This window comes from Triturus cristatus, chromosome 8 (assembly GCF_964204655.1).
Source record: "Triturus cristatus chromosome 8, aTriCri1.1, whole genome shotgun sequence".
Lineage (NCBI taxonomy): Eukaryota > Metazoa > Chordata > Amphibia > Caudata > Salamandridae > Triturus > Triturus cristatus.
In genome coordinates, this window is record NC_140591.1 from 74,817,218 (window position 1) to 74,838,362 (window position 21,145).

Here is a 21,145-nt window from a genome sequence, read left to right on the forward strand (position 1 = left end):
AGCATCAGCAACAGCATCAGCAGCAGGCAGGAAAAAGAGAAAAAAACACAGACTAAAGTGAAAGGAGGTGATATTCATAATCCGCATCTGAAACAGCCATGGTGCAGACATCTCCGCAGACATCGCACTACTGAGCTCTCAAGGTAAGCACATAAGAATCAGATATGCATGTTACTGATGAGCGAATGAGTGGAGTGGGCTGGAGGGTGAATGGCAAAGAAGCAGGTAGGATTTGAAACATATGTTTATTGGTGCAGGGGTCGATATCTTCCACTTCTTCTGTTCGATGAGTGACTATGATCTACAGATGACCACATGTTAATTTGTCAAAGCCAACTGTGTTGGAAATCATTATAATGTCTGGTGCCATGGATGCTATTTCATTCTAGGTGTTTGCAGTGATCATTTCAAAGAGATGTCTGCTCCTTCTCCTCCTGTGGAACATGGTTTAACTGATATGTGTAGGGATGTTAAATTTATCTCTAATTTTCATAGATGATCTACTAGCACTAATGAGCGTGAATGGTTACATTGAATTCAGTTTGATCACAACAGCCACTTTCAGTGACAATCAGTTGACTTGTTCCCACGTTAAAAAATGCACAATTTTATAACACAACCTGTTACCTTCCAACTTAAATCAATCTGTGAAATCCCTTCAAGTTGCTGCTTGTTGGCAATACTTCCTTAGAAAGCTGAGTCCAAAAATTAATCCCATCAGAAGATGCTGCCAGAGGTACACAGACCTCTAAAGCCCTGTGGTGCCTTGTCGTACACAGGCCACTGTCTTACTGCACATATATCCCACATGTGTATTTTTACCACTGTTCCCACGGAGAAAGGGAAACACTCTACAAAAGCATGTATCAGTAGCCAAGGTAGTCTTTGGATTAGGAGATACTGAATTTTAAATGAGGCGAATGGTTTTTGTGTTGCATCCTGTCTCACTCTGTTCACCAAACCATCTCAACAGGTTACAAAGTAGCAGCAGTAGTTAGCATTTCAGTTTCAGCAAGGCATGTTGTGGGATATCAACGTACTGCATGGATATTCGCTCTAGAACCCTCACTGTTGGGGATTGTTACAGCTGAAAGGCATCGGATACTAAAACCTATGTATTCTCGTTCAGCAAGAGCTTGGTTTTGGTCTTGGCAAAAACAAAGGATGGACAAATCCTTTTTCAGATGGAAATGGGGTGCTATCTTATATCTGAAGTAAGGCATAATGAATACCTCAGGCAGAACCATCTAAGTTTCAGATGTGAGGTTGACATGACGGAGGATCATCTCAGAGACATTCTTTTCGTTAAAGGAAAAAAAATCTCAGTCAGGTGGTGAGTGTCATATGGGGCTAAATGCTGATTTAGATCCTCAGCAACATATGGTGAACAAACTAATAGGGACAATCCTGTTTATTGCCAAACCTTTCAGTGCCCTTCAGTAATGGCTTCCCATATTCAAGATTTACGAGGTCAAAGGACACGTCACCAAGGAAGCACCATCTCTACACCGGGTCATGTTGTTCGTATGTAGCTAAGTGATCCGAACTAAGCGGAGGTTCACTCTAGACCAAAGAAATTAAGGTTTTGGAGGCTTGTTGGTAGTTTAGGTTCTGCCCACAGGTGTGTGATTTAGATCTGTCTCTGTAGCTCTTATGGCAGCTTAATTAAATGTAAAGACTTCTTTAACTGACTGCAGCATGGGTGTTTGATGCCTATTCACACTTGCCAGCAACAAAGTAGTGTGGCTATGGTTTGTCATTCAGAATCTTTGGACAATAGTGTCAATTCATTTTTATGAAGACATTTAGACTGCCACAATGTTTTAATGGAGATCTACAACTTTCACTAATATAGAAACAACCAAGTGCAGATTACAGCTACCTGTACGCTGGATGTGTTTGTCTCCTTGAGTATCTAACAGTCACAGGCTACCAACGAGTTAAGAGCCAAACATAGGTCCATCCGCTCTTAACTGCTCCTGGTATTAAATCTATCCTACATGAAGAATGTCCAAGACTGACCCAAGAGTGCCGGATCAATGCAAGAGTTTCAAGATACCTATGTGAGATAAATTTACAAACAATAAATCTAACTAGAGGTAATTTACATAGTCACGGGTGATCGTGAAAATGTGGATTTGGGACTTAATAGATCATTGCCAAACACTGATGGTTTCGATATCACTGATGAACTAGAAGATACATTCCCAGAGAATGGACAGCATTTATGTATAGTCAACATATGGATTCATAGGGTCTGCTTCAGTTGAGTCCTAAAAAATGCAGTTGTTGTTCCTATTGTTGGTCTGTTGTGGAAGGCACAAGAGAGCAATGGAGGAAAAGGAGTTGGTAAGGCATGGCCAGATAATGAGAGCTGGGTCATACAAAAAAAATTGCATTTCCGTTTTCAGGTCAGTGATTGGAAGAAGGCAATGACAACCAGCTGACAATCAAGAGGTGGAAAGTAATGAAACTGGAAGAGTGTGGATTTGTGAATTACTAACTATGATGACATCTCCAAGAAATCTAATCTTAAGACTGTTTTTAATGTTGCAAACCTCAATAAAGAATCCCTAACCATAATGACTCTCTGCTAGCATCTAAGGAAACATAAATTCACATTGATAGATTTTTTATTTATTTTAAAGGTGTAGCTTATGATAGTGAGCTGCCTTTCATTGAGCACAGGCAGATTGTACAGCAGAGATGGAAGCACTGAATCCCTTCTCAGTCACTTCTACAAGCGGTGTATGAGGATGAGATGGAATCCACAAGATCCGTGCATGACCGCTGCATTGCCCATTTTCATACTTTGGGTTCTATGGTGCATATCATTGTGATCCTTACCTCTAGTCAAGGAGTGAGCAAACATACTGCACATCACATCAGGGTGTCTAAAGGACAATACATTACTTAGCCAATTCCAAAATTAAAACAGGAGCATGATTTTCCAACTTTACCCTTTCTTGGATTGGCTTAATGAGATGATTCATTATGTACGGTTGTCTCTTTGTGTCGCTTGTTGGAAGGCACATTGTCCCTTTTGTGCACAACAATCCACCTGGCTTATCTGGGGCATTCTAATCTGAAGTCAACACAAAAGCACTGTACGCAGTCTATTCTGCGCATATGTATGAAGGCAAATGCCAACATCAGAGCAGACAATACAGATTCTGGGTGATGCGCACAAATGTGCCTTGATGCGGTCTGCTCTTCATCCTCCATAAATGAAGTCATTGAGAAGGCTCACATTGCATTACCGCACTTGTAGCTCTTACCTGCAGTGAACTGCTTGCTTTTGCGGGGGGATCGAGGCTGGCGCTGGTAGGGGTCACTGGAACCGTACAAGTCAACGGTCCCCATGCTCAGCAACGCGGTCTTCTGAATAAAGTCCACCACAGCCAGACCATTGCAGTTTCCAAAAGCAACACTGAGAAGAGAAAAATAATATAAAAAAATTAGGACAATTTAAAGTTTAGCAAGCAGTTTAAAACTGGCCTCAGTACTTATTACTTTACATTTCTCAGTTTCATTTCATTTACTTTATTGGTCAAGAGCTTGAATGAATGAATGAAATTTTATAGAGGACGGGAGCAGGAGCGTACCGGCACTAGTTAAGTCAACAGTACGCAGAAAGACTAACTTAGACTGACAAAGAGAGGGCCACCCCACATTTCACTTCCTTAAATTCTGAAGTACAGGGGGGCAGGTAGACTGCTTGCTGTCTATCTGTATGGAAGGACTTTAGCCACTTCCTGACGGTGCCTGATATCCCTATTTCTTCCAGCTGCTGCAACAGGATCTCATGAGAGACAGCTGAAAGATAAGAACTGTATGAAGCAAGCCCAGGTAGTACGAAATGGTACAACTGGAATCTCTATACAGGAAATTACAAAGCACAGGAGCATCTCGTGTTTGTTATATGAGTGAAAATATGTCAAAGTAACCTTCTGCAAGGAAGTGAACTTGACAAAGCATCCACAGACATAAATCACCCACTACAATTTTTTGACAGCATTGAGTTGATGATTTTCATTATTCTGGAGCAACAAGGGGCAAGATGTAATATTTACTGGTCGTAAAGTACTGGTAGCTATTTGCGACCAGTAGAGAATTTTAAGAACCAACCTATGTACTAATAGGGTGGTTCTTAACATAAGAAATCGTAGTAGGCCGCAATCCGACTTATCTCATGAATATCAATGATGCATTTTGTAAACTGCGACTCACAACAAACAGACCCAGTTAGCTATTGATTAATATATTTGCTAGACACTTCATTGAAAATCTTTGCTGGAACAGTTCTAAAATATCTAGGAATGTGGGTTTATAACCCTGGGGAATAAGGTGGGTTTAGGCTGCATTATTTGACCATTGACTAGTAATGTTTTGTTCTCTGCTTGGTAGTAGAGAAAAAGGAGACATCAACTCTGGCCTGCTGCAAGATGATCCACAGCCTCCTGTTGGACTACGCTGTAATCGATGGATCAGATGACAATAGCGACAAGGACACTGGAGGATCCAAAGAGGTCCCCCAGCTCCGCTTGGGAGCCTCAGAGGGGCTTCCTACCAGACTGATGAAGACAAATGAGTAAAAGTATTACGACTAACCTGACCTTATTTCTTCGCAGGGAAAGGTCAAAGGATTGCTTGCGCCAGGTTTGTTACCTACGACGTACGAGTAAGCATTTTTGTGAAAGGTGCCAATTCCATTTGTATCGGCAAAATGCAATGACAGCATCCAATGGCAGAAGTGGGCTGGTCCATTAATCTATCCTTTGTGCTGTGGTGGGAGGGAGCACTATTTGAGTGACGTCTCAACAGACAAATTGGGAAATAATTTTGATTCGGAGGCCCTATATATGTATGTAATATTGTATGATATTTTTTGGAAAACATGAGGCGGGCCTGCCCTTTTTCCCTCTAAGCAAGCAAACAGGCTCTCAGGTGTCAGACAGGCCCACAGCTTCTCCATCTAGAAGACCAATTTCCAGATAGTGCCTCAACTCTGGCAGACTGGTCATTGGCGATTCCAGTCCTGGATCAAAGCAGCTCTTCAAGTGCTCTGCGGAGAACCCATTTCCTTGGTTAGTGAAGCAACTCGGAACAGGAACAAAGTTGAAAAGTTTGGGTCCGAATTGTATATATGCTATTAAGACAGGGGATGTGGATACACATTCTACAGTTCAGCAATCACTTTGGGGTGGTTCATTTTCAGAACTTCATCTCCATTCCATAGTGCAGACAACTTCTTTGTATATGGTGGTAGCTCTCACAGCAGGTAGTGATCAGATGGCTCCTAACAGAAGTGTACATAACACTTAGAGGGTAAGTGTGAAACTCTGCATCTGGCTATCATCAGCTTTCTGGGATGGACCACTCAAGGGAAGACAAAAAACCCAGCCCCCTCCTAGAAACTTCTCTTTCTCTAACAACTGAATCCTGAATTTGCTAATTCATCCCCTTTCCACACATCAATTATAGCAGTGTTCAGGAAGGAAAAATCAGCAACCTCTGCTAAACAGGCCACACGAATTTCTAAGGAAGTTATATGTTTAAGTGTCCCCCATCTTAGAGGAGGTAGGTACATATATCTAAATCTAATATATATATATATATATATATATATATATATATATATATATATATATATAGCTATAGATATATATAGGATAAAGTACCCCCTGGCGTACAGTATAAGGATATTGCAAGTAACCAAGGAGTTCAATGACCATATAGAGGAAAAAGGCCGAAGGCCGAGTTCCTTTATAAGGTTATAGAAATTCGGGGTCACACCAACACCTTTCCCACAAACCACTTAAATCTTTGGTTTTGCTCTTTTCATATGTCAGAGAGAGCAGACATGAAGAGTAGAAATAGAATATCTAGTGCAATTTAACCCCTTGCGTGCGCAAGACGTCTCCTGGCTGTCGTGCATTACGGTGGGTGTGTGCGCACGGCGGCCGGGAGACGTCGTGTTCCCGAACGCCGTTTATTTCTCCCACACAGCGGGAGAAATAAACCCGCACGCAAGGGGTTAAACACATTAAAAAAAGATGCTAGATAGTTATTGCAAAAATATATTAGAAGCAGTTTAACACAGGTCAGTTTTTTAACAAAAAGGCGCAGTAGAAACATGCAGAAAGATTCTAACTTCTCTATAATTACCAAAGGAGTGCAAAGCATAAACATGTTGCCATAAATATCTACTTTCCGCTTGTCAGTGTACAGCTAGGAAAACAGAGCAGAAGAAAGAAAAGCAACCTTTTTATTTTCCTTCTTTAAACAGCTGTTTAATTATGCTCCGTGACCTGACCTGTCTTTCCCCTTGGCTATGGGCTCTGGCAGCAGGCATTGTGACGTCAGAACTCAACTGTAATAAATTATTGCAGTTGAGTTCTGACATTATTTCTTTATAATCCGCAATTGGGTGCGTAAAAGTCGCTGATTATATACAGATAATGTACCCCATGTCGTACATTTTAAGGATATTGGAAGTCACCAAGGAGTCCCATAACCATACAGAGGCCAAAGGCTGCGTTCATTTATAAAGTTATGGAACTCCGGGGTGAACTGCAATATTATTATCATGTACGCCAGGGAGTACTTTATCCCATATAATACATGGTCACACCATCACCTTTTCCACAAACCACTAAATACCTTGGTGCACAGCTCTTTCATATGAAAGCGTAAGCATGTTTGCAAACATGAAGAATAAAAATAAAACCCCTAGTGCAAAATTAAACCTTCCACAAACCTGTTAGATATTTGTTGCAAACCGATATTAGAAACAGCTCAATACAAGTCAGTTTAAGACAGAAAAAAACTTCAGTAGCTTGGAATGTGTAGAAACATGTAGAAAGATTCTAGCTTTTCTCTTTCTAATGAGTGCAAAAAAAACCATATTCTCTCTGTTTGTCAATGTAAACTATTAAAATAGAATAGAATAAATATAAGCAACATTCCATTTTATAACATAGCTATGTGCATTATCTACAACATTCTGTCATTCACAATTTTGTGATCGCCCTCCTGTGGCGATCCCCAAGCAGGGATCCACTGGTAGAGACGATTCTAGCCGCAGATTCCTTCACGTAGAATTATGCCCAGGCGTGAGACTGGATCCGGAAACTTTTGCCACAGCATCCCTGTGTGCTGGGGGCGGGGTAACATCATGCGACTCCGCCCAGGCATACTCCACAACCATAACCGCCGGCCTAAAAAGGCCTAAAGGCAACTCTAACTCAGAAGTCACTGAGGAGGGGACGGAGGAGGAGGAGGACGGAGCCCTGCCAAGAGCCTCTGGATGGCGGAGTCGGCCGGGACATGAAACAACAGACTGTCATCAAATGGGAGATCAATGAGCCTCTCCCGAATATTTTTGGGTAAGACGCCGTCCCGAAGCCAAGCATGGCGACGGAGAGCGACTGAGGAAGCCATGGCCCGGCCCAGCGCCTCAGAGACGTTTAGAGCGGAGCGGAGAATGAACGCCGCAAGCTCTCGGCCATCCAACGCATGGTGCCTCAAATCCACCTGAGCAGACTCCTGGGATGCTGCAGACCCCAGAGATTCAGCTGAGTCCCACAAACAGGAGGAGGCCCTAGCCAGCACACACAGGGTGTTAAGGGCCCGCAGGGCCGCGCTGGTCGAGGGGAAAATGTTGTGTCCCCAAGTGTCCAGCCAGCTGGCCTCCCTGGACGGCGGAGCCCACAGGGGCTCCAGGGAGGGAAAAGCAGTCCGCAGAAGGGGACTGGCGGCTGAGGGGTGAATGGACAGGCACGTCGGGTCACGCGGCTTTGGAAGGTGCCGATGCAGAAGATGCGGAGGCACCGGGTCCCCGGAGGCAGGATGCCTCCAAGCCCCTGTCAAGGTAGAAAGGAGCGAACCTTCAAAGGGAAGCAAGATTTCCCTCCCACCAGAGCCCTGGTGGAGGACCTCCAACAGATGGTCCGCCGGAAAGTGAGCCACCGGGTCACTCATGCGTAGGATGCCCACAGCCGCGGACACCGCGTGAGTGAAGGCCACACCCGCATCCTTAGGGCCCCACGGTGGAGAAAGCAACTTCTCTGTGTGCGACGGCTGCAAACTAAGGCGGCCGTCCCCGAGGCCAAGCGGGGTGGGCAAGGGCCAGACCTGGAAGTCAAGAGGTGCCGAAGAATGAGGGACCTGCCGCTCCTCGGATGGCCACCCCTGCTGCAGAAAGGGCGGGGAGCCACCCTTCGACGCCAGTGAAAAAGACACCACACGGCGACCAGTCTCTGGGGAGGACGACACCAAAATGCAGCCTGCCTCCGGAGAATAAGGAGCGTCCAAAGACGAATCCGCCATACAACCCCTCTGCAGAGCCGTGGAGTCCGCCGCTTGAGGCAGGACACTGGCGCCATCCAGCGTCGACGGGCAAGGGACCTCCAAGTCACCCCGCACCGGAGACCGGAGCGGGGACCGGAGTAGAGCTGGAGCCGCACTGACCCCGGAGCGGCGCCAGGATGGCGCCGGTCCGACCCCAGCCGAGGCAACCACCTGCGTGGAGGAATGGGATGGGCCTGGGGAGGGGCCCGAAGCCCTCCACCGGCTGCAGCACAGAAGGAGGCGAAGGTTGCCCGGCAGCCCCTGTGGTGGTGCCAGGGACGATACAACCTCCGACTTGCCCTCCAACGAGGCAGCTGCCTGTGAGGAGGTACGAGAGGGGCCCGGAGAAGGGCGAGGGGACTGCCCTCGACCCGGAGCGGGACGAGGAGGGGCCACTGACCTCTGTGGATCCGCACGGCTCAGCTGCTGCCGGCGCCGTAGCGGCGTCACCTCGGCCTTAAACAGGACCACCCTGCCAAGGGACCGAGAGGGGCTCAGGGATGCAACCCGAGCCCCGGTGACCTCCCGCGACACCACAGGGACCCCCGCGGGGGTTTGAGGCAAGGCAGAGATGGCGTAGCCTGAAGGATGTGCCCCAGAGGAGCCACACCCCAACAGCACCACATCCTCCAAGCCTAGATGCGACCCAGTTGGCGCCGGGGCTGGAGCTACCAGCGGCACCGCGGAGGGCCCTGCGCAAAACGAGGGATCCGCCGATGCCCCAGGAGGGGAAGGAGGAGGAGACGCCAGCGAGGCCTGCAAAGCCGCCACGTAAGTCTCCATCTGGACTCTCGATGCTCCAACACCGGGAAACGGTGGATAGGACGACACGCGGGGCCGCATCACCCGCGGAGAATCCACGCCCCCGGTAGGCCGAGAACCAGCCCCCGAGGACGAACTGCAACACTTACCCACCGGGGAGCGATGCACACGTGAAGCCGTCCGCCGAAGCAGACCGAGGTGAGGACGTCGACATGGAGAGACGCGCCGAGAGAAGTTTCATTCGGTGCTCCCGCCGTGACTTCGGCTTCAACTTTTGGCACACCGCACAATCCGAGGTGCTGTGATCCTCCCACAAACATTACATGAAAATGAGGTGAGGGTCCGTCGCCAACATAAGACGCCCACAAAACGTGCAAGTTTTAAAGCCAGAAGACATTCGCACACTGCTCCCACCAAAAAAGAATGGAAGAAAGGGGGGCCTTAAGCAGGCCCGCAGCAAGGAACGGATCCGCGTTGCACGCGGAAAAGGAAAAAGTGACGTAGGCACGCTGGGGCGGGTCTTATGTGACCTCGCTGACGTCACGTACGCGGTCGACGCCTGGGCGGAGTCACGTGATGTCGCCCCGTCCCCGGCGCGCAGGGATGATGTGGCAAAAGTTTCCGGATCCAGTCTCATGCCTGAGGATAATTCTACGTGAAGGAATCTGCGGCTAGTAGTTTCTATCAGATATGTCAGGCAGCGCCAAGCCACAATGCTGCCACATTATGCAGGAGAACCTGAATTGTACAGGCAGTAATATGCAAGTGAGCAGCCTGTTTACAGTTATCACAACAGTGCCAGAAGGCTGCCCATTGCCGGCGTGTTACTCAGGGTTTGGAGATGCCTTCTTGAAGGGTGCTGATTACTTCTGCTGCTGGGAGGATGACCAGTGTCAGGGTTCTGCTCCACTATACTAAGGAGGCTGTCAAGTGTGAGTGCACGACTCAACTATGGTGGGTTCAGGGCTGCTCAGAGGGTAAAACACTGCTATGTTATGCCAGTGGGACTGCCCCTTGGCAACCAAGGACCTTATTTAGAGAGAGGGGATACTAAGTCAAAACATGGTGGATGTCTGTCCGCCGTATTACAAGAGCCATAGGCTATAATGCTGTTGTAATTCACAATGTTCGTGACGGAGTGTCCTCTCCTCCAAATTATAAAAAAGGCCCCAAGTTACAAGGGGGCAGATTTACTAACAATTCACACAGTGCAACGCAACAAGACAACTTGCTCCACTGTGTCAAATGGAGAGTGAAGGAATGCGCCATATCTTCTACGATATGGTGCATTCATGCGCTCTCTCTGTGCTGGCGTGCTTCCTGCACAAAGACAAGTCTCTGAGGTGTTTTCCCCATGCTACGTGTGCTGCAGCATATGTAGCAAGATGAAAAAAACGAGGAGAAATAAAGATATTTCTCCTCATTACGGCAGGCATAGCATTTTGACGCATTCCCTGATTTACTATTTTCTTTTTGTTCAGATTTCTACATAGTGCAAACTTGACCCAAAGGTATCAGAGCGCTTTACATGAGCACCAGTTGCGTTACATGACGACACATTCTTTTTTGTTAGGCACAGGGATATTAAGTGATTTTCCCAGAATCACAGGATGTTGAGCATCATTGCAGAGACTAGTAAATGTGGGAATATGCCAAAAACTATGGGTGGATGAGTGGGAACACCCTTGCTCCACCCATGCAACGCCTTCCCAGGGCAGAGTAACGCAACGCAGAAACGTGTGCTGCCTTTTGTTACTTCAGATTAGATGGATAGTGATTGGCCTAGGGTTTTTTTATTCCCTTGAGCCATCTTACTCTCATGGGAGTGAAGGTTCCGTGGGATCGAATGCTCTGATTGGTTGGCTACAACATGAAAAAAAGTGTTACTGCACCCATTAGAGGACCCGGGAACTTAGTCCCCTGTCTTCAAAATGTTATTTAGCAAAAAGGTATAAGGGGGCAGGGTAGGAATACCCAGCTCCCATGTCCCTTGTGTGGGGGTCACATTTTTTTTTACCTCAGTCCTGCAGTAGTACTGCAGGATTGCGTAAAAAAATTCAAAATGGTGGCTGCCATTTTAAATTATACAAATAAGACCCCCTGGGTGGGCCAGAGCCCGGAGGTCAATGTAACTAATCTTTGGGGAGGGGAGTGTGCCTGGGGTCCCCCAAACCGAGCACATAACAGCCCCTGAGACCCCATCCCCCAGGGGCCGTACATATTGAAAAAAGAGAAGGTGGCATACTAACGCCCCTCACAAGCCTATACGAGGCTCAGGGGACCCCATCCTCTGGGGCCAAATAGTGAATAAATGGGAGGGGGGAACTTGCAGCCACCCTGTCTGTGTCTCAAGATGGCCCCAGGGACCCTATTCTCCAGGGCCGATTAGTAAATAAAGGGGAGGGGGGCTTATGAGTAGCTGAGTGAGTGAGTGGGTGTGTGAGTGGCTCTATGGATGACTTAGTGGTTGTGTGAGTACTTGTATGGGCGTGTGAACGGGTATGTGAGAGGTTGTGTGGGTGCATGAGTGGGTGTATTGGAGGTTTTATAGGGGTGTGAGTGGTTCTGTGGATAATGTCATGCCATCAGTGACATCATTTGAGATGTCATCAGTGATGGCATCAGTGATGTCACTGACCATGTCATGAGTAGTGTAATATGTGATGTCATAAGCAGTGCATTGCGGGGGCGTAAGGTATACTAAGCTCAGGTAAATATCACTGCTGAATTTCTATGGTTTTGTAGGAGTGAAATATGAGCCTAACTATTGTTTTTTGTGTGAATCTCTACTTTTTTATGTTATTTCCTAACTATAGCATCCGTGTAACCTTTTGCTTTTTAAGTAAATTTCTAAGTTTGACCTGTAACACTGAGAGTGAGTGTGTGAGTAAGTATATCAGTGCCTCAGTGGGTCTGTGAGTGTCTGAGTGGGTATGTTAGTGGGTGTGTGAGTGTCTGAGTGGGTGTTGGAATGCCTGCATGAGTGTCTCAATGGGTGTGTGAGTGTCTGAGTTGGTTTGTGAGGGGGTGTCAGAGTGCCTGAGTGGGTTTGGAGTACCTCCATGAGTGTGTGAGTCAGTATGTGAGTGAGTGGGTGTGTGAGTTTCTGAGGGGTCTGTGAGTGATTATATGAGTCTCTAAGTGGGTCTGTGAGTAAGTGCATGTGTTTCTGAGTGGGTCTATGAGTGGTTGCATGAGTCTCTGAGTGGGTGTGCGAGTGGGTGTGTGTCTTTTAGTGGGTCTGTGGGTGGGTGCGTACGTATCTGAAAGGGTCTATGAGTGGGTGCGCAAATATCTGAGTGGGTCTGTGAGTGGGTGCATGAGTATCTGAGTTGTTTTGAGAGTGGGTGTATGAGTGTCTAAGTCGGTCTATGAGTGGGTGCCCGAGTCTCTCAGTGTGTTTGTGAGTGGGTGTGTGAGTCCCCTCTTATGCTCTGTTTTCCCTTTTCTGATCGTTTTTCTGCTCTCTGTTTTGCCTTTTCTGCTGTTTTGCCTTTCCCTTGACTCTACCTTTTCTGCTATTTTTCTGCCCTGTTTTACCCTCTTCTGCTCTGGTTTGCCTTTTTGTTTGTTTTTTTGCCCTTTTCAGCCTGTATTTCTGCCCTCTGTTTTGCCTTTTCTGCTCATTCTTCTGCCCCTGTTTTGCCTCTTCTTCTCATTTTTCTGCCCTCTGTTTTGCCTTTTTCAGTTTTTTTTCTTCCCCCTGTTTTGGCTTTTCTGCTTGTTTTTCTGCCATCAAAAGGCCAATTTCAGCCCCGGGGACCCCATACCCCAGCCAAAATTCAGTGCCGCCCCGGCAAGTACCACGCATCAAGAGTCCCACTAACACATTTTAGTGCTGGTTTCCGCATCACCACACTAAAATGCATTAGTCATGCTTTATAGCTCCTCTGGGACCGTGTTGAGGTGCTGAATGAGCTGTATAACAAACATAGCTTGCTCTGGTAGCGTTGCTGCTGGCTGGTCGAGACCCAACTCACTCAGGCAGACTGAGATTTCTGAGTGCAACAAACTATCGCAAGCTGTATAATTTGTGCCAAGGCTGTTTTTTTACCTGCGCAAGTGACTACATGTGAGACTGACAGTACTTGGGCCTGGTGGCTTCAGGACTTATTTTCCCCTTGATGCCACACCTGCCCAGTTGTTGCCATACACAACACTTACATTGGTCTGTGCTGCTGTGGTGCTGAGTTTGTGTTGCCAGCCTTGGTGTAAAATGTTTTCCCTAACTGCAGCCACCCCTTTGAGCCCATCTGGGCAAATTCGGCAGCCCGGACGGATAAGAACTTCATCCTCCCCAGTGAAGCTCTCCAGTCATGTGTGTTTGTCCCTGTCTGGGGGTGAGGTCGTGACTGCATCCCTAATGTGACCTGTGGAAGAGAGAGACCACAGCAGAAAGGCTGTCTGTCACTCGATGACGCCAGCACCATCAAGCAGCACTGAAAGAACTTCAGAGGGTAGAGCTGGCCTGAGAAGAGCCAAGAGTTGTGGTGTGGTGTGCTTAGCTGCAAGACCATCAATGCAGTGTCAGTGTGTAGTGTGGTCCTGACTGCAGCACATAAGAGCAATGGCACTTCTTCTTCCGGTAGCCAGTGAGTGCAGAAGCAGTGAAATGCAGAGCTATAAGGTCCAAACAGAAGAGCAGTACAGAGGTCAGAGCATTTCGTAATGGATGTAGTTCCATTTTTTACCTTGCAAATATATGTGTGTGTCTGCAGCTACAGCTCTTCAAATTGTTTTCTGTAACATGTTCAGTGTCTGATGTCTCTAGTTTTTTTCAAAGAGCAGCATTTCCATATTTGAAAGTGGCGGACCCACTGATATGGGTGCCTTTTAGTCCAATAACCTTTTCTAGGCTGGGACGGACCATTAACGGGAAAGTAAAACTATCCGTCCCCTAATGCTAAGCCCCACAGCCAAAAAAAGTCAGGATTGCTGGGTATTACTCATGACATAGTAGCAGCACATGAGCAAAGGCATATTTCTTTCACACTGCTTTAGAAATAGACTGAGCAAATTTTAAAGGAGGCTTTAGATCACCACGACTGGTATGCAAATTCAATTGCAGTTCAACCCTTTATGTGTTCCTTCTTCTCAAAATATAAGTCTGCTTAAGGAATATTTATAATTCTAGCCACTTGAGTGATGTTTGTGGTGTTTGTACACTCACTGAGCGGTGTGCTGTCATATGACGTATTTATAAGATGGTAGCGCAGTAGTGTGTCTCTCTTCGGTCATTTTGGCTCTTCAGCCATTCATACTTCGCGATGTGAGCTTTTTGATGGCAGTTTGTAAACCAGCACCGCACAAAAGGGAGTAATAGCAGTTTCTAGACCATTTGTTTGTACAAAGTAGTAATTTATGTAAACGTTCTCATTAAATGTAGATAAATATTTTGTTCTACTTGTGATTATGTGTCACTCAATGCGTCACTCATAAGGCATCAAAATGCCATACATAAACACCCTATAAATATGGAAATGCCACACAGATACAGACTGAAACCTTGGCAGCTATGTCAATAGGGGAGGGAGGGGCATGCGGCCCCATGTCACTTGGCTGATTTTGGCCCCAGGGACCTCATCCTCTGGGTCCCATCCTCCTGCTTCTGGGTGCCATGGAGCGCGCCCAGGGCACACATTGTGCAGTGTAGGGGACTGTGGAGGAAGCCTCTATGCCTCTGCGGTCCCTGGCATTGCTCCAGCACGCAGGGAGCTAATAACATGCAACCCCTTCATCTGTTTCCATGCCCGCTGATCAGCAGGCAGGAAAAGAGATGAAAACTCCGCTCCCAGCAATTTGAAGCGGTTTGATAGCTCCACCTTGTTGGGAGCGGAGTTAGTGTTTGCTCATGCTTGTTGGGAGCTGTCAAGCGAGAGCAAACTGCTATGTCCCAGGGCTGGAACCCCAGGACATAGTAGGAGCCGGCCCTGCTTTTTTCCCCTGGCGGGGACCCAGGGCTGGCGGGTCAGGGCATTCCTACCCAAACCCCCACCCCCTTTTAAAAAAAAGAAAAACATCTTATTTGGAACTTGGCTGAAGCCGAGTCCCTAGATGGCTGCCAACACTTCCTGGTTAAAGGGTTGGCAGCAAATAAGATTTCAGCAAGGGGACTGTCGGATCCTTGGAGGATCCTTATCCCTAGATATCTAAATTTAAGGATTTCTTTTAATAAGTCTAAAACTACTGAACAGATTTACACCAAATACCAAAAAACACTCTTTCTGGACTAAGAGCTAGCTTTCTGCCAAATTTAGTGTAATTCCATCCAGCGATTTGGCCTGTAGTCGTGTTCAAAATCCCTATGGCTGTTAAAATGGGAAACTCACTTTTTCTCTGCCCCGGCTTGACGGATCACCCCCAAACCTTCCATGCATAAATAGAATGATAACTTAAAAAAAAAAATCATACAGATTCGTCAAACGGAGGGAGACTATATTTGTATTGCCTAGGGGCAGTCCCCACTAGGTAGTTATAGTTAGACCAGCTGTTGTCTAGTTTTTGCATGGAAGGTTTTTGGGTGATCCATCAAGCAGGGCCAAGAAAAAAGGGGTGTTCCCCATGCATTTTCCAAAGACTTCTTTAGGCAGGGCTACAGCAAAAACTGCTGAACAGAATTAAGCTAAATTTGGCAGGAAGCTAGATATTGTGCTTTTTGTGATTTGGTGTAAATCCAGTCAGTAGTCTTTGGTAAATTAAGGATAAAAAATAATTGTATATCTGGTTGGGTCCGCAAGAGACTTGAGAAACTCTTGTGGGAGCACCAATTTAAAAATGGAGCATTCTGTTTGGCCCAGGTAGTTTTATTTCCCTTGGGCCATCTCGCTCCTGCCAGAGTAAGTCTCATGTAAGAGTGAGTGCTCTGATTGGCTTCCAGCAATATGAGAAAAATGTTGGGGACCACGGGCCATATTAGGCTCGGAGAGAGGGGCTGTGCATTTATTAAATTGTCAGTCCCATGTAAATGGATCCCGGAAGCCTTATTTGGCTCCGGTAGGAAGGGGGGGGACATGCCCCCCCCCCAAAACAGATACATGCACCGTTCCTCCAGGGCCTCTTCGAGGGGGATAAATAAGAGAAGAGTGGGATCCCACACTTATAAAAAACAAATTCCATGGATTCGCCGATCCTCTGCAAATTTGTGGCAAATTTTAACAAAAAAAAGGTTTTGGCCCCCAGGCCTAGGGGGTCAGGGTATCCCTATTATCCCCCATATGTCTCCTTTTTGTGTTTTTCAGGACTGGGGACTTAGTCTCGAGTACTAAGATGGCTGCCAGCACTTCCTTGTTGAGGTGGTGGCAGCCAATCAGATTTCAGGATGAGATATGTCAGCTCTGCGGATACTGCGCGGTGTGATATATACAAATGTTTTAACTTTAATTTCTTCAAAACTACTGAATGGATTTACATCAATACATACATGGAGCTGCATGACTTATAGTAAGTAATTTCAAGGTGGTGCGTTAAGTTAAAATGTAAGTTATAAGTAACACTGTGTATGTAGGTTGGCGACTTATAGTAATGTGAAGGTGGAGTGTAAATTGTAAATTATTCTAATATTTGTGTAGTTTAAGTATGGTTTGTAGGGAAAGAATAAATAAGGTTTTCCTAACTATAACCTATTTGTAACCATTGTTTTTTTCATGTAATTTCAATGTTTATGTTTTTAATGAAAAAGTGTTTCAAATTGTAGTACTGAGTATTATTTATTAAGGTATCGTTCATTGGAGTGTTGCACAGTAAAATGAAGGTGAGAGTCACATAGTTGAGTGTTGTAGATTGGAGTATTATATAGTGGAATTGAGTGCAGTGTATTAGAATGTAGTGGGGTAGAGAGGGAAACAGTGTAGTAGTGTTGTAGAGTGGAGTTTGTTTTGTAAGTGAAGCTCCATTGAGAGGATGATTGGACAGTGGCACAGAGTGAGGTAAAGTCTCATAGAGGGGAGTAGAGTACAGTGGAGTTATGTAACGTAGTGTGGAGTAAAGTGTAAAACAGTGTATTAGCGTGTCGTAGAGCAGAGTAGCGCAAAGTGGATTATAGTGTTGTTGCATACCATATGGTCATGTAAACTGTTATAAATTGGAGCTGTGTCCCAGTAGAGTGGAGGGCTGTATCGTACAGTACTAAAAAGAGTTATTTAGTGGAATAGAGTGCTGTTCAATGGAGAGTATGGGCATAGATTGGACTGTAGTGTTAGACAGTTGAACGTACATGGATAGAGTGAAGTAGAGTCATCTACAGTGCCAAAAGTGCAATATAGTTTTATAGAGTGCAGTTCTCGAGAGGGGAGCAGAATGTCGTACAGTGCAGCCACATAGAGTGCAGTCCATACACTGTAGTGGTGTAAAGTGGAGTACTGTACAGTGGGATACCATTTAGTAAAATAGCGTACAGTAGAACACTGTTCAGTAGACTGGATTGCATCCAGTGTAGAGCGTACAGTGGAGTCACAAATACTGCAGTGGCGTACAGTGGAGTGGGGCAGAGTGGAATAGCAAATAGTGGAGTGTCGCAAAGAGGAGTGTCGTCCATAGAATAGAATGGCATATAGTGGAGTAGCATGCATGGGAGTATCATACAGTGAAATAGCGTAGAGTGGAGTGGCATAGAGTGGAGTGGCATATAGTGTACAGTGGAGTGGCATAGGGTGAAATAGCGCAAAGTGGAGTCGCGTACAGTGGAGTTGCGTATAATGGAGTAGTGCACAATGCACTACAAAAAATGTAATCCTCAGACAATGTAATGTGTGCAACAGGTCCGCAAAGTTTCACAGACATGTGTGAAACGGGTGCAAAGTTATTAAGGGACAAAAATCTGAGAAATCCCTATCTCTGGTTTCCCAAAGTATACCTATGTTTATTGGATTTATAAAGCGCATGGCTGCCCAGGGGCTTCCCAGCGCTGAGGAGAGGAGGTGATAGTGAGAGGATTTAGTAAGTCATCATGGGAACTGCCATGTCTTTAGATTTCCTCTGAAACTGTGTTCATCTTTCAACAGTCTAATTTTCTTGGTCATGGAGTTCCAAAGCTTCGGAGCCAGGTATGAGAATGATCATCCCCATCTTGATCTTTTTATCCTCAACGTCTTCATGGGATAGCCTGATGATGATCTGAGAGCCCTCTTAGGAATATACGGGTAAATAACTGTCTTAAGTGAGGCTGGGCTCATTTACATTTGATCCTGGCTTTGATGGGCAGCCAGTGAAGCTGTTTCAGAGAGGCTTTCACTGACTCTTGTCTGGGTATTTTTAGGAGTAGCCTAGCTGCTACGTTTTGAACCCCCTGCAGTCTGTTCACAACATATTTTGGGGAGCCCAGATACAGGGAGTTGACTAAGTCCAGGCGGGAGACCACCAAAGCCTGTACGGCTCTCTGTGTCTGTTCAGGAATAAGAGTTAGGATCTTGCCCATCATTCGGAGTATACCAAAGAAGGTAGCTGCTAGTTTTATTGCTTGTATTTCCATAGATAAGTATTGAACCAGTCACCTATTGAGTTGCTACTGCCACTCTGTAATTATATGTGTGTGTGTGTGTGTGTGTGTATGTGTGTGATCTCTTAACCTCTTCCTTAGGGGTGTATCTTATTAAGGTTATTGAGGTATCAGCCTGAGGTTCCATGCAGTCACTAAGGGGTTCCCAACTAAAAAACATGATGCTCCTGCTGCGGTTAGGATTTAAGGGATATTGCAAGTTTAGAGGGTCGGGAGAGTTCTATGAGTGAAGAGGGATGGAACACATTATTTTGTAATGTAAACAAGGTTCGGTTCTTAAGCCCATTCTAATCTAGTCAAGCATTAAGGCATCTGTATGTTGCACAAAAGGAATTTGAGAAATGTATTTGGTCAATTAAAATGTGGCCAGAATTTTTACCTGGACGGAAGGGGGTAGAAGCCTGTTTTCTACCGTCAAAGTAGTGCTACACCCCACAAATTATGAGCAAGTGGTGGAGGTGGGGAAACTGTAAACCAGATGGCTTACTCCCCATAACTACATGGAGATTTTACCCGGCCAATTGTGGACTCCCAGAGCCACAGTGGTGGGATTGTGGCAGTTCGCGTCACCCAGACAGGTAAGGTAGGTAGGTAATCGTTTATTTGTACATGATTAGTTAAAATCTTTACAAAATATCATAAAGACATCGAAATAAGTGTTTTAAAATTCGTTGATACATTGCCATTGGCTAAAGATTTACTTAAGATCAATTAAGTAACTTTAAAAAGTATTTTTTTTTATTTTTTATTTTTTAGTTGTCATCAGGTGCTCTTAAGTCTTTTACACATTAAATCGAAAAACTTTACGACCTGGCAATTCAGTTTGGTATATTTCGGATTAAAACACAGTATTACAGCTTGTCTACAAGTCCGCGTGCCAAACTGCTTAAAAAAAGGGCGTAGTAAGTTATGCCTTATGTCATTCAATTTAGTGCAAATACAGATCACGTGAACAATGTCCTCCTTGCCAGTTTTACACAGCCGGCACTGCTCTGAGGAGTTATTCCTCTCCCAAGGTGGCAAATGTGGGAGTATAGGAATTACTCCGAGGCGTAATTTCAGAAACCTTTCTTTGATTTTTATTTTCATGCCAGTACTAAGGTATACTTGTGGTTGTACTGGCCCGTAATCACCCAGCGTTGTCCAACCATGCGCTCTTTTCGCTAGATCATTCTTGTCTTCAATTACTGAGATAATGCGCGCCGACTTTTTTGCAATTTTTTTAAAGGTCAGGTGGTCTGTTGGAGTTTCCCATAAGTCTTTCAGGCCCAAGGCTTGAAGTGATTCCAATAGATAGTCTCTAGCCAATGATTTTTGGTGACGAAATAGCTCCCCCCATACGTTGGAACTTAAGGAGCCATTCTCAGCGGTGCGAATCTTGTGCCAGGTTCCTGCATACGCGCACTGCCTTCCTATTGTCTGTTTAGTTATTCCAAATACCAGCCGAATCTGAGCAGGAGAACGTATTTTGGAAGATTGAAAATGGCCCTGTATGATTTGGCCATAAGTATGTCCAGTAGGGCAGCATCCTTCCCATGTAGAGATTCGCTCCCGTATGTGATGGTCGGCTGCAATTTTGCACGCAGTGTTTGAAGGAGGGGTTTAAGTGTAAGATCGGGAAGTTTTGCCTTTAGTGATTAGATGGCCAGGTGGATCATAGTCGCCTTCCCTCGTAGGGATTCAAGTTGTGGCTTGGACGTGTTTTTTGCGTCCAGGATTACTCCCAGGTATTTATAGGTTGTTACCAGGTCCATTTTCTCTCTGTTCAGGTACCAACGAATTTCCCTTTTTTTCTTATAATTCACAGCCATGGCCTTGGTCTTTTTAAGATTTATTTGAAGGGCGTTTCTTTCAGAGAAGGTATATACAACATTCAAAAGATGTTGAAGGCCCGTTGGGGTTCGACTTATTAACACTAAGTCGTCTGCATATAGTAAGTTGGAGAGGATAATTGACCCGAGTTTAGGCGCGTGGTTGGAGCATTTGTCAAGTTCTCCTGGTAGATCAGCCAAGTAAAGATTAAATAAAAGAGGAGCCAGTACGCACCCTTGTTTTAGTCCTTTTGTTGTCTTGATAGGTTTCGAAAGGTGTGTTCCTGTTCCAAGTTTGATTTTAATCCAAGTGTTGGAGTGAAGTAGTATTAACACGTCTAAGAGATGTTTCGGTATCCCCCAGTGGCTTAGTTTCTGCCAAAGTTTGTTACGATCTATGTGATCGAATGCGGCAGTGTAGTCGATGAATGTAAGATATAAAGGTGATTTAGACTCTTTGGCCTGTCCCATGAGCAGGGACAGTGCCATGATGTTGGTTGTGGTGCCTTGGCCTCTACAGAATCCTGTTTGAGTGATCGGGATAATGGATTTTTCAGCTGCCCATGTTGTTAACTCTTCCAAAATTATGCCTGCAAAGTATTTGGCCTCTACATCTAATAATGCAATGAGTCGGTAGTTATTTGGATGCTTCTTACTACCGTGCTTATAGATCGGGCTGATGACTGACCCATACCAGGACTCAGGAAGTATCTGGGTATAAGTTAGA

The 21,145-nt window shown here is 45.6% G+C and overlaps 1 protein-coding gene across 8 annotated transcripts in view; it reads right to left on the bottom strand.

Moving 5' to 3' along the window:
• Positions 1 to 21,145, bottom strand: part of STXBP5L (syntaxin binding protein 5L) — a 1,956,595-nt gene that overhangs the window by 503,410 nt on the left and 1,432,040 nt on the right. For all 8 annotated transcript variants that reach the window (XM_085621040.1, XM_085621038.1, XM_085621036.1 and 5 more), the window contains exon 18: positions 3,279 to 3,430. In XM_085621040.1, the coding sequence (XP_085477166.1) occupies positions 3,279 to 3,430 (152 nt within the window). The remainder of the gene's footprint in view (positions 1 to 3,278; positions 3,431 to 21,145) is intronic.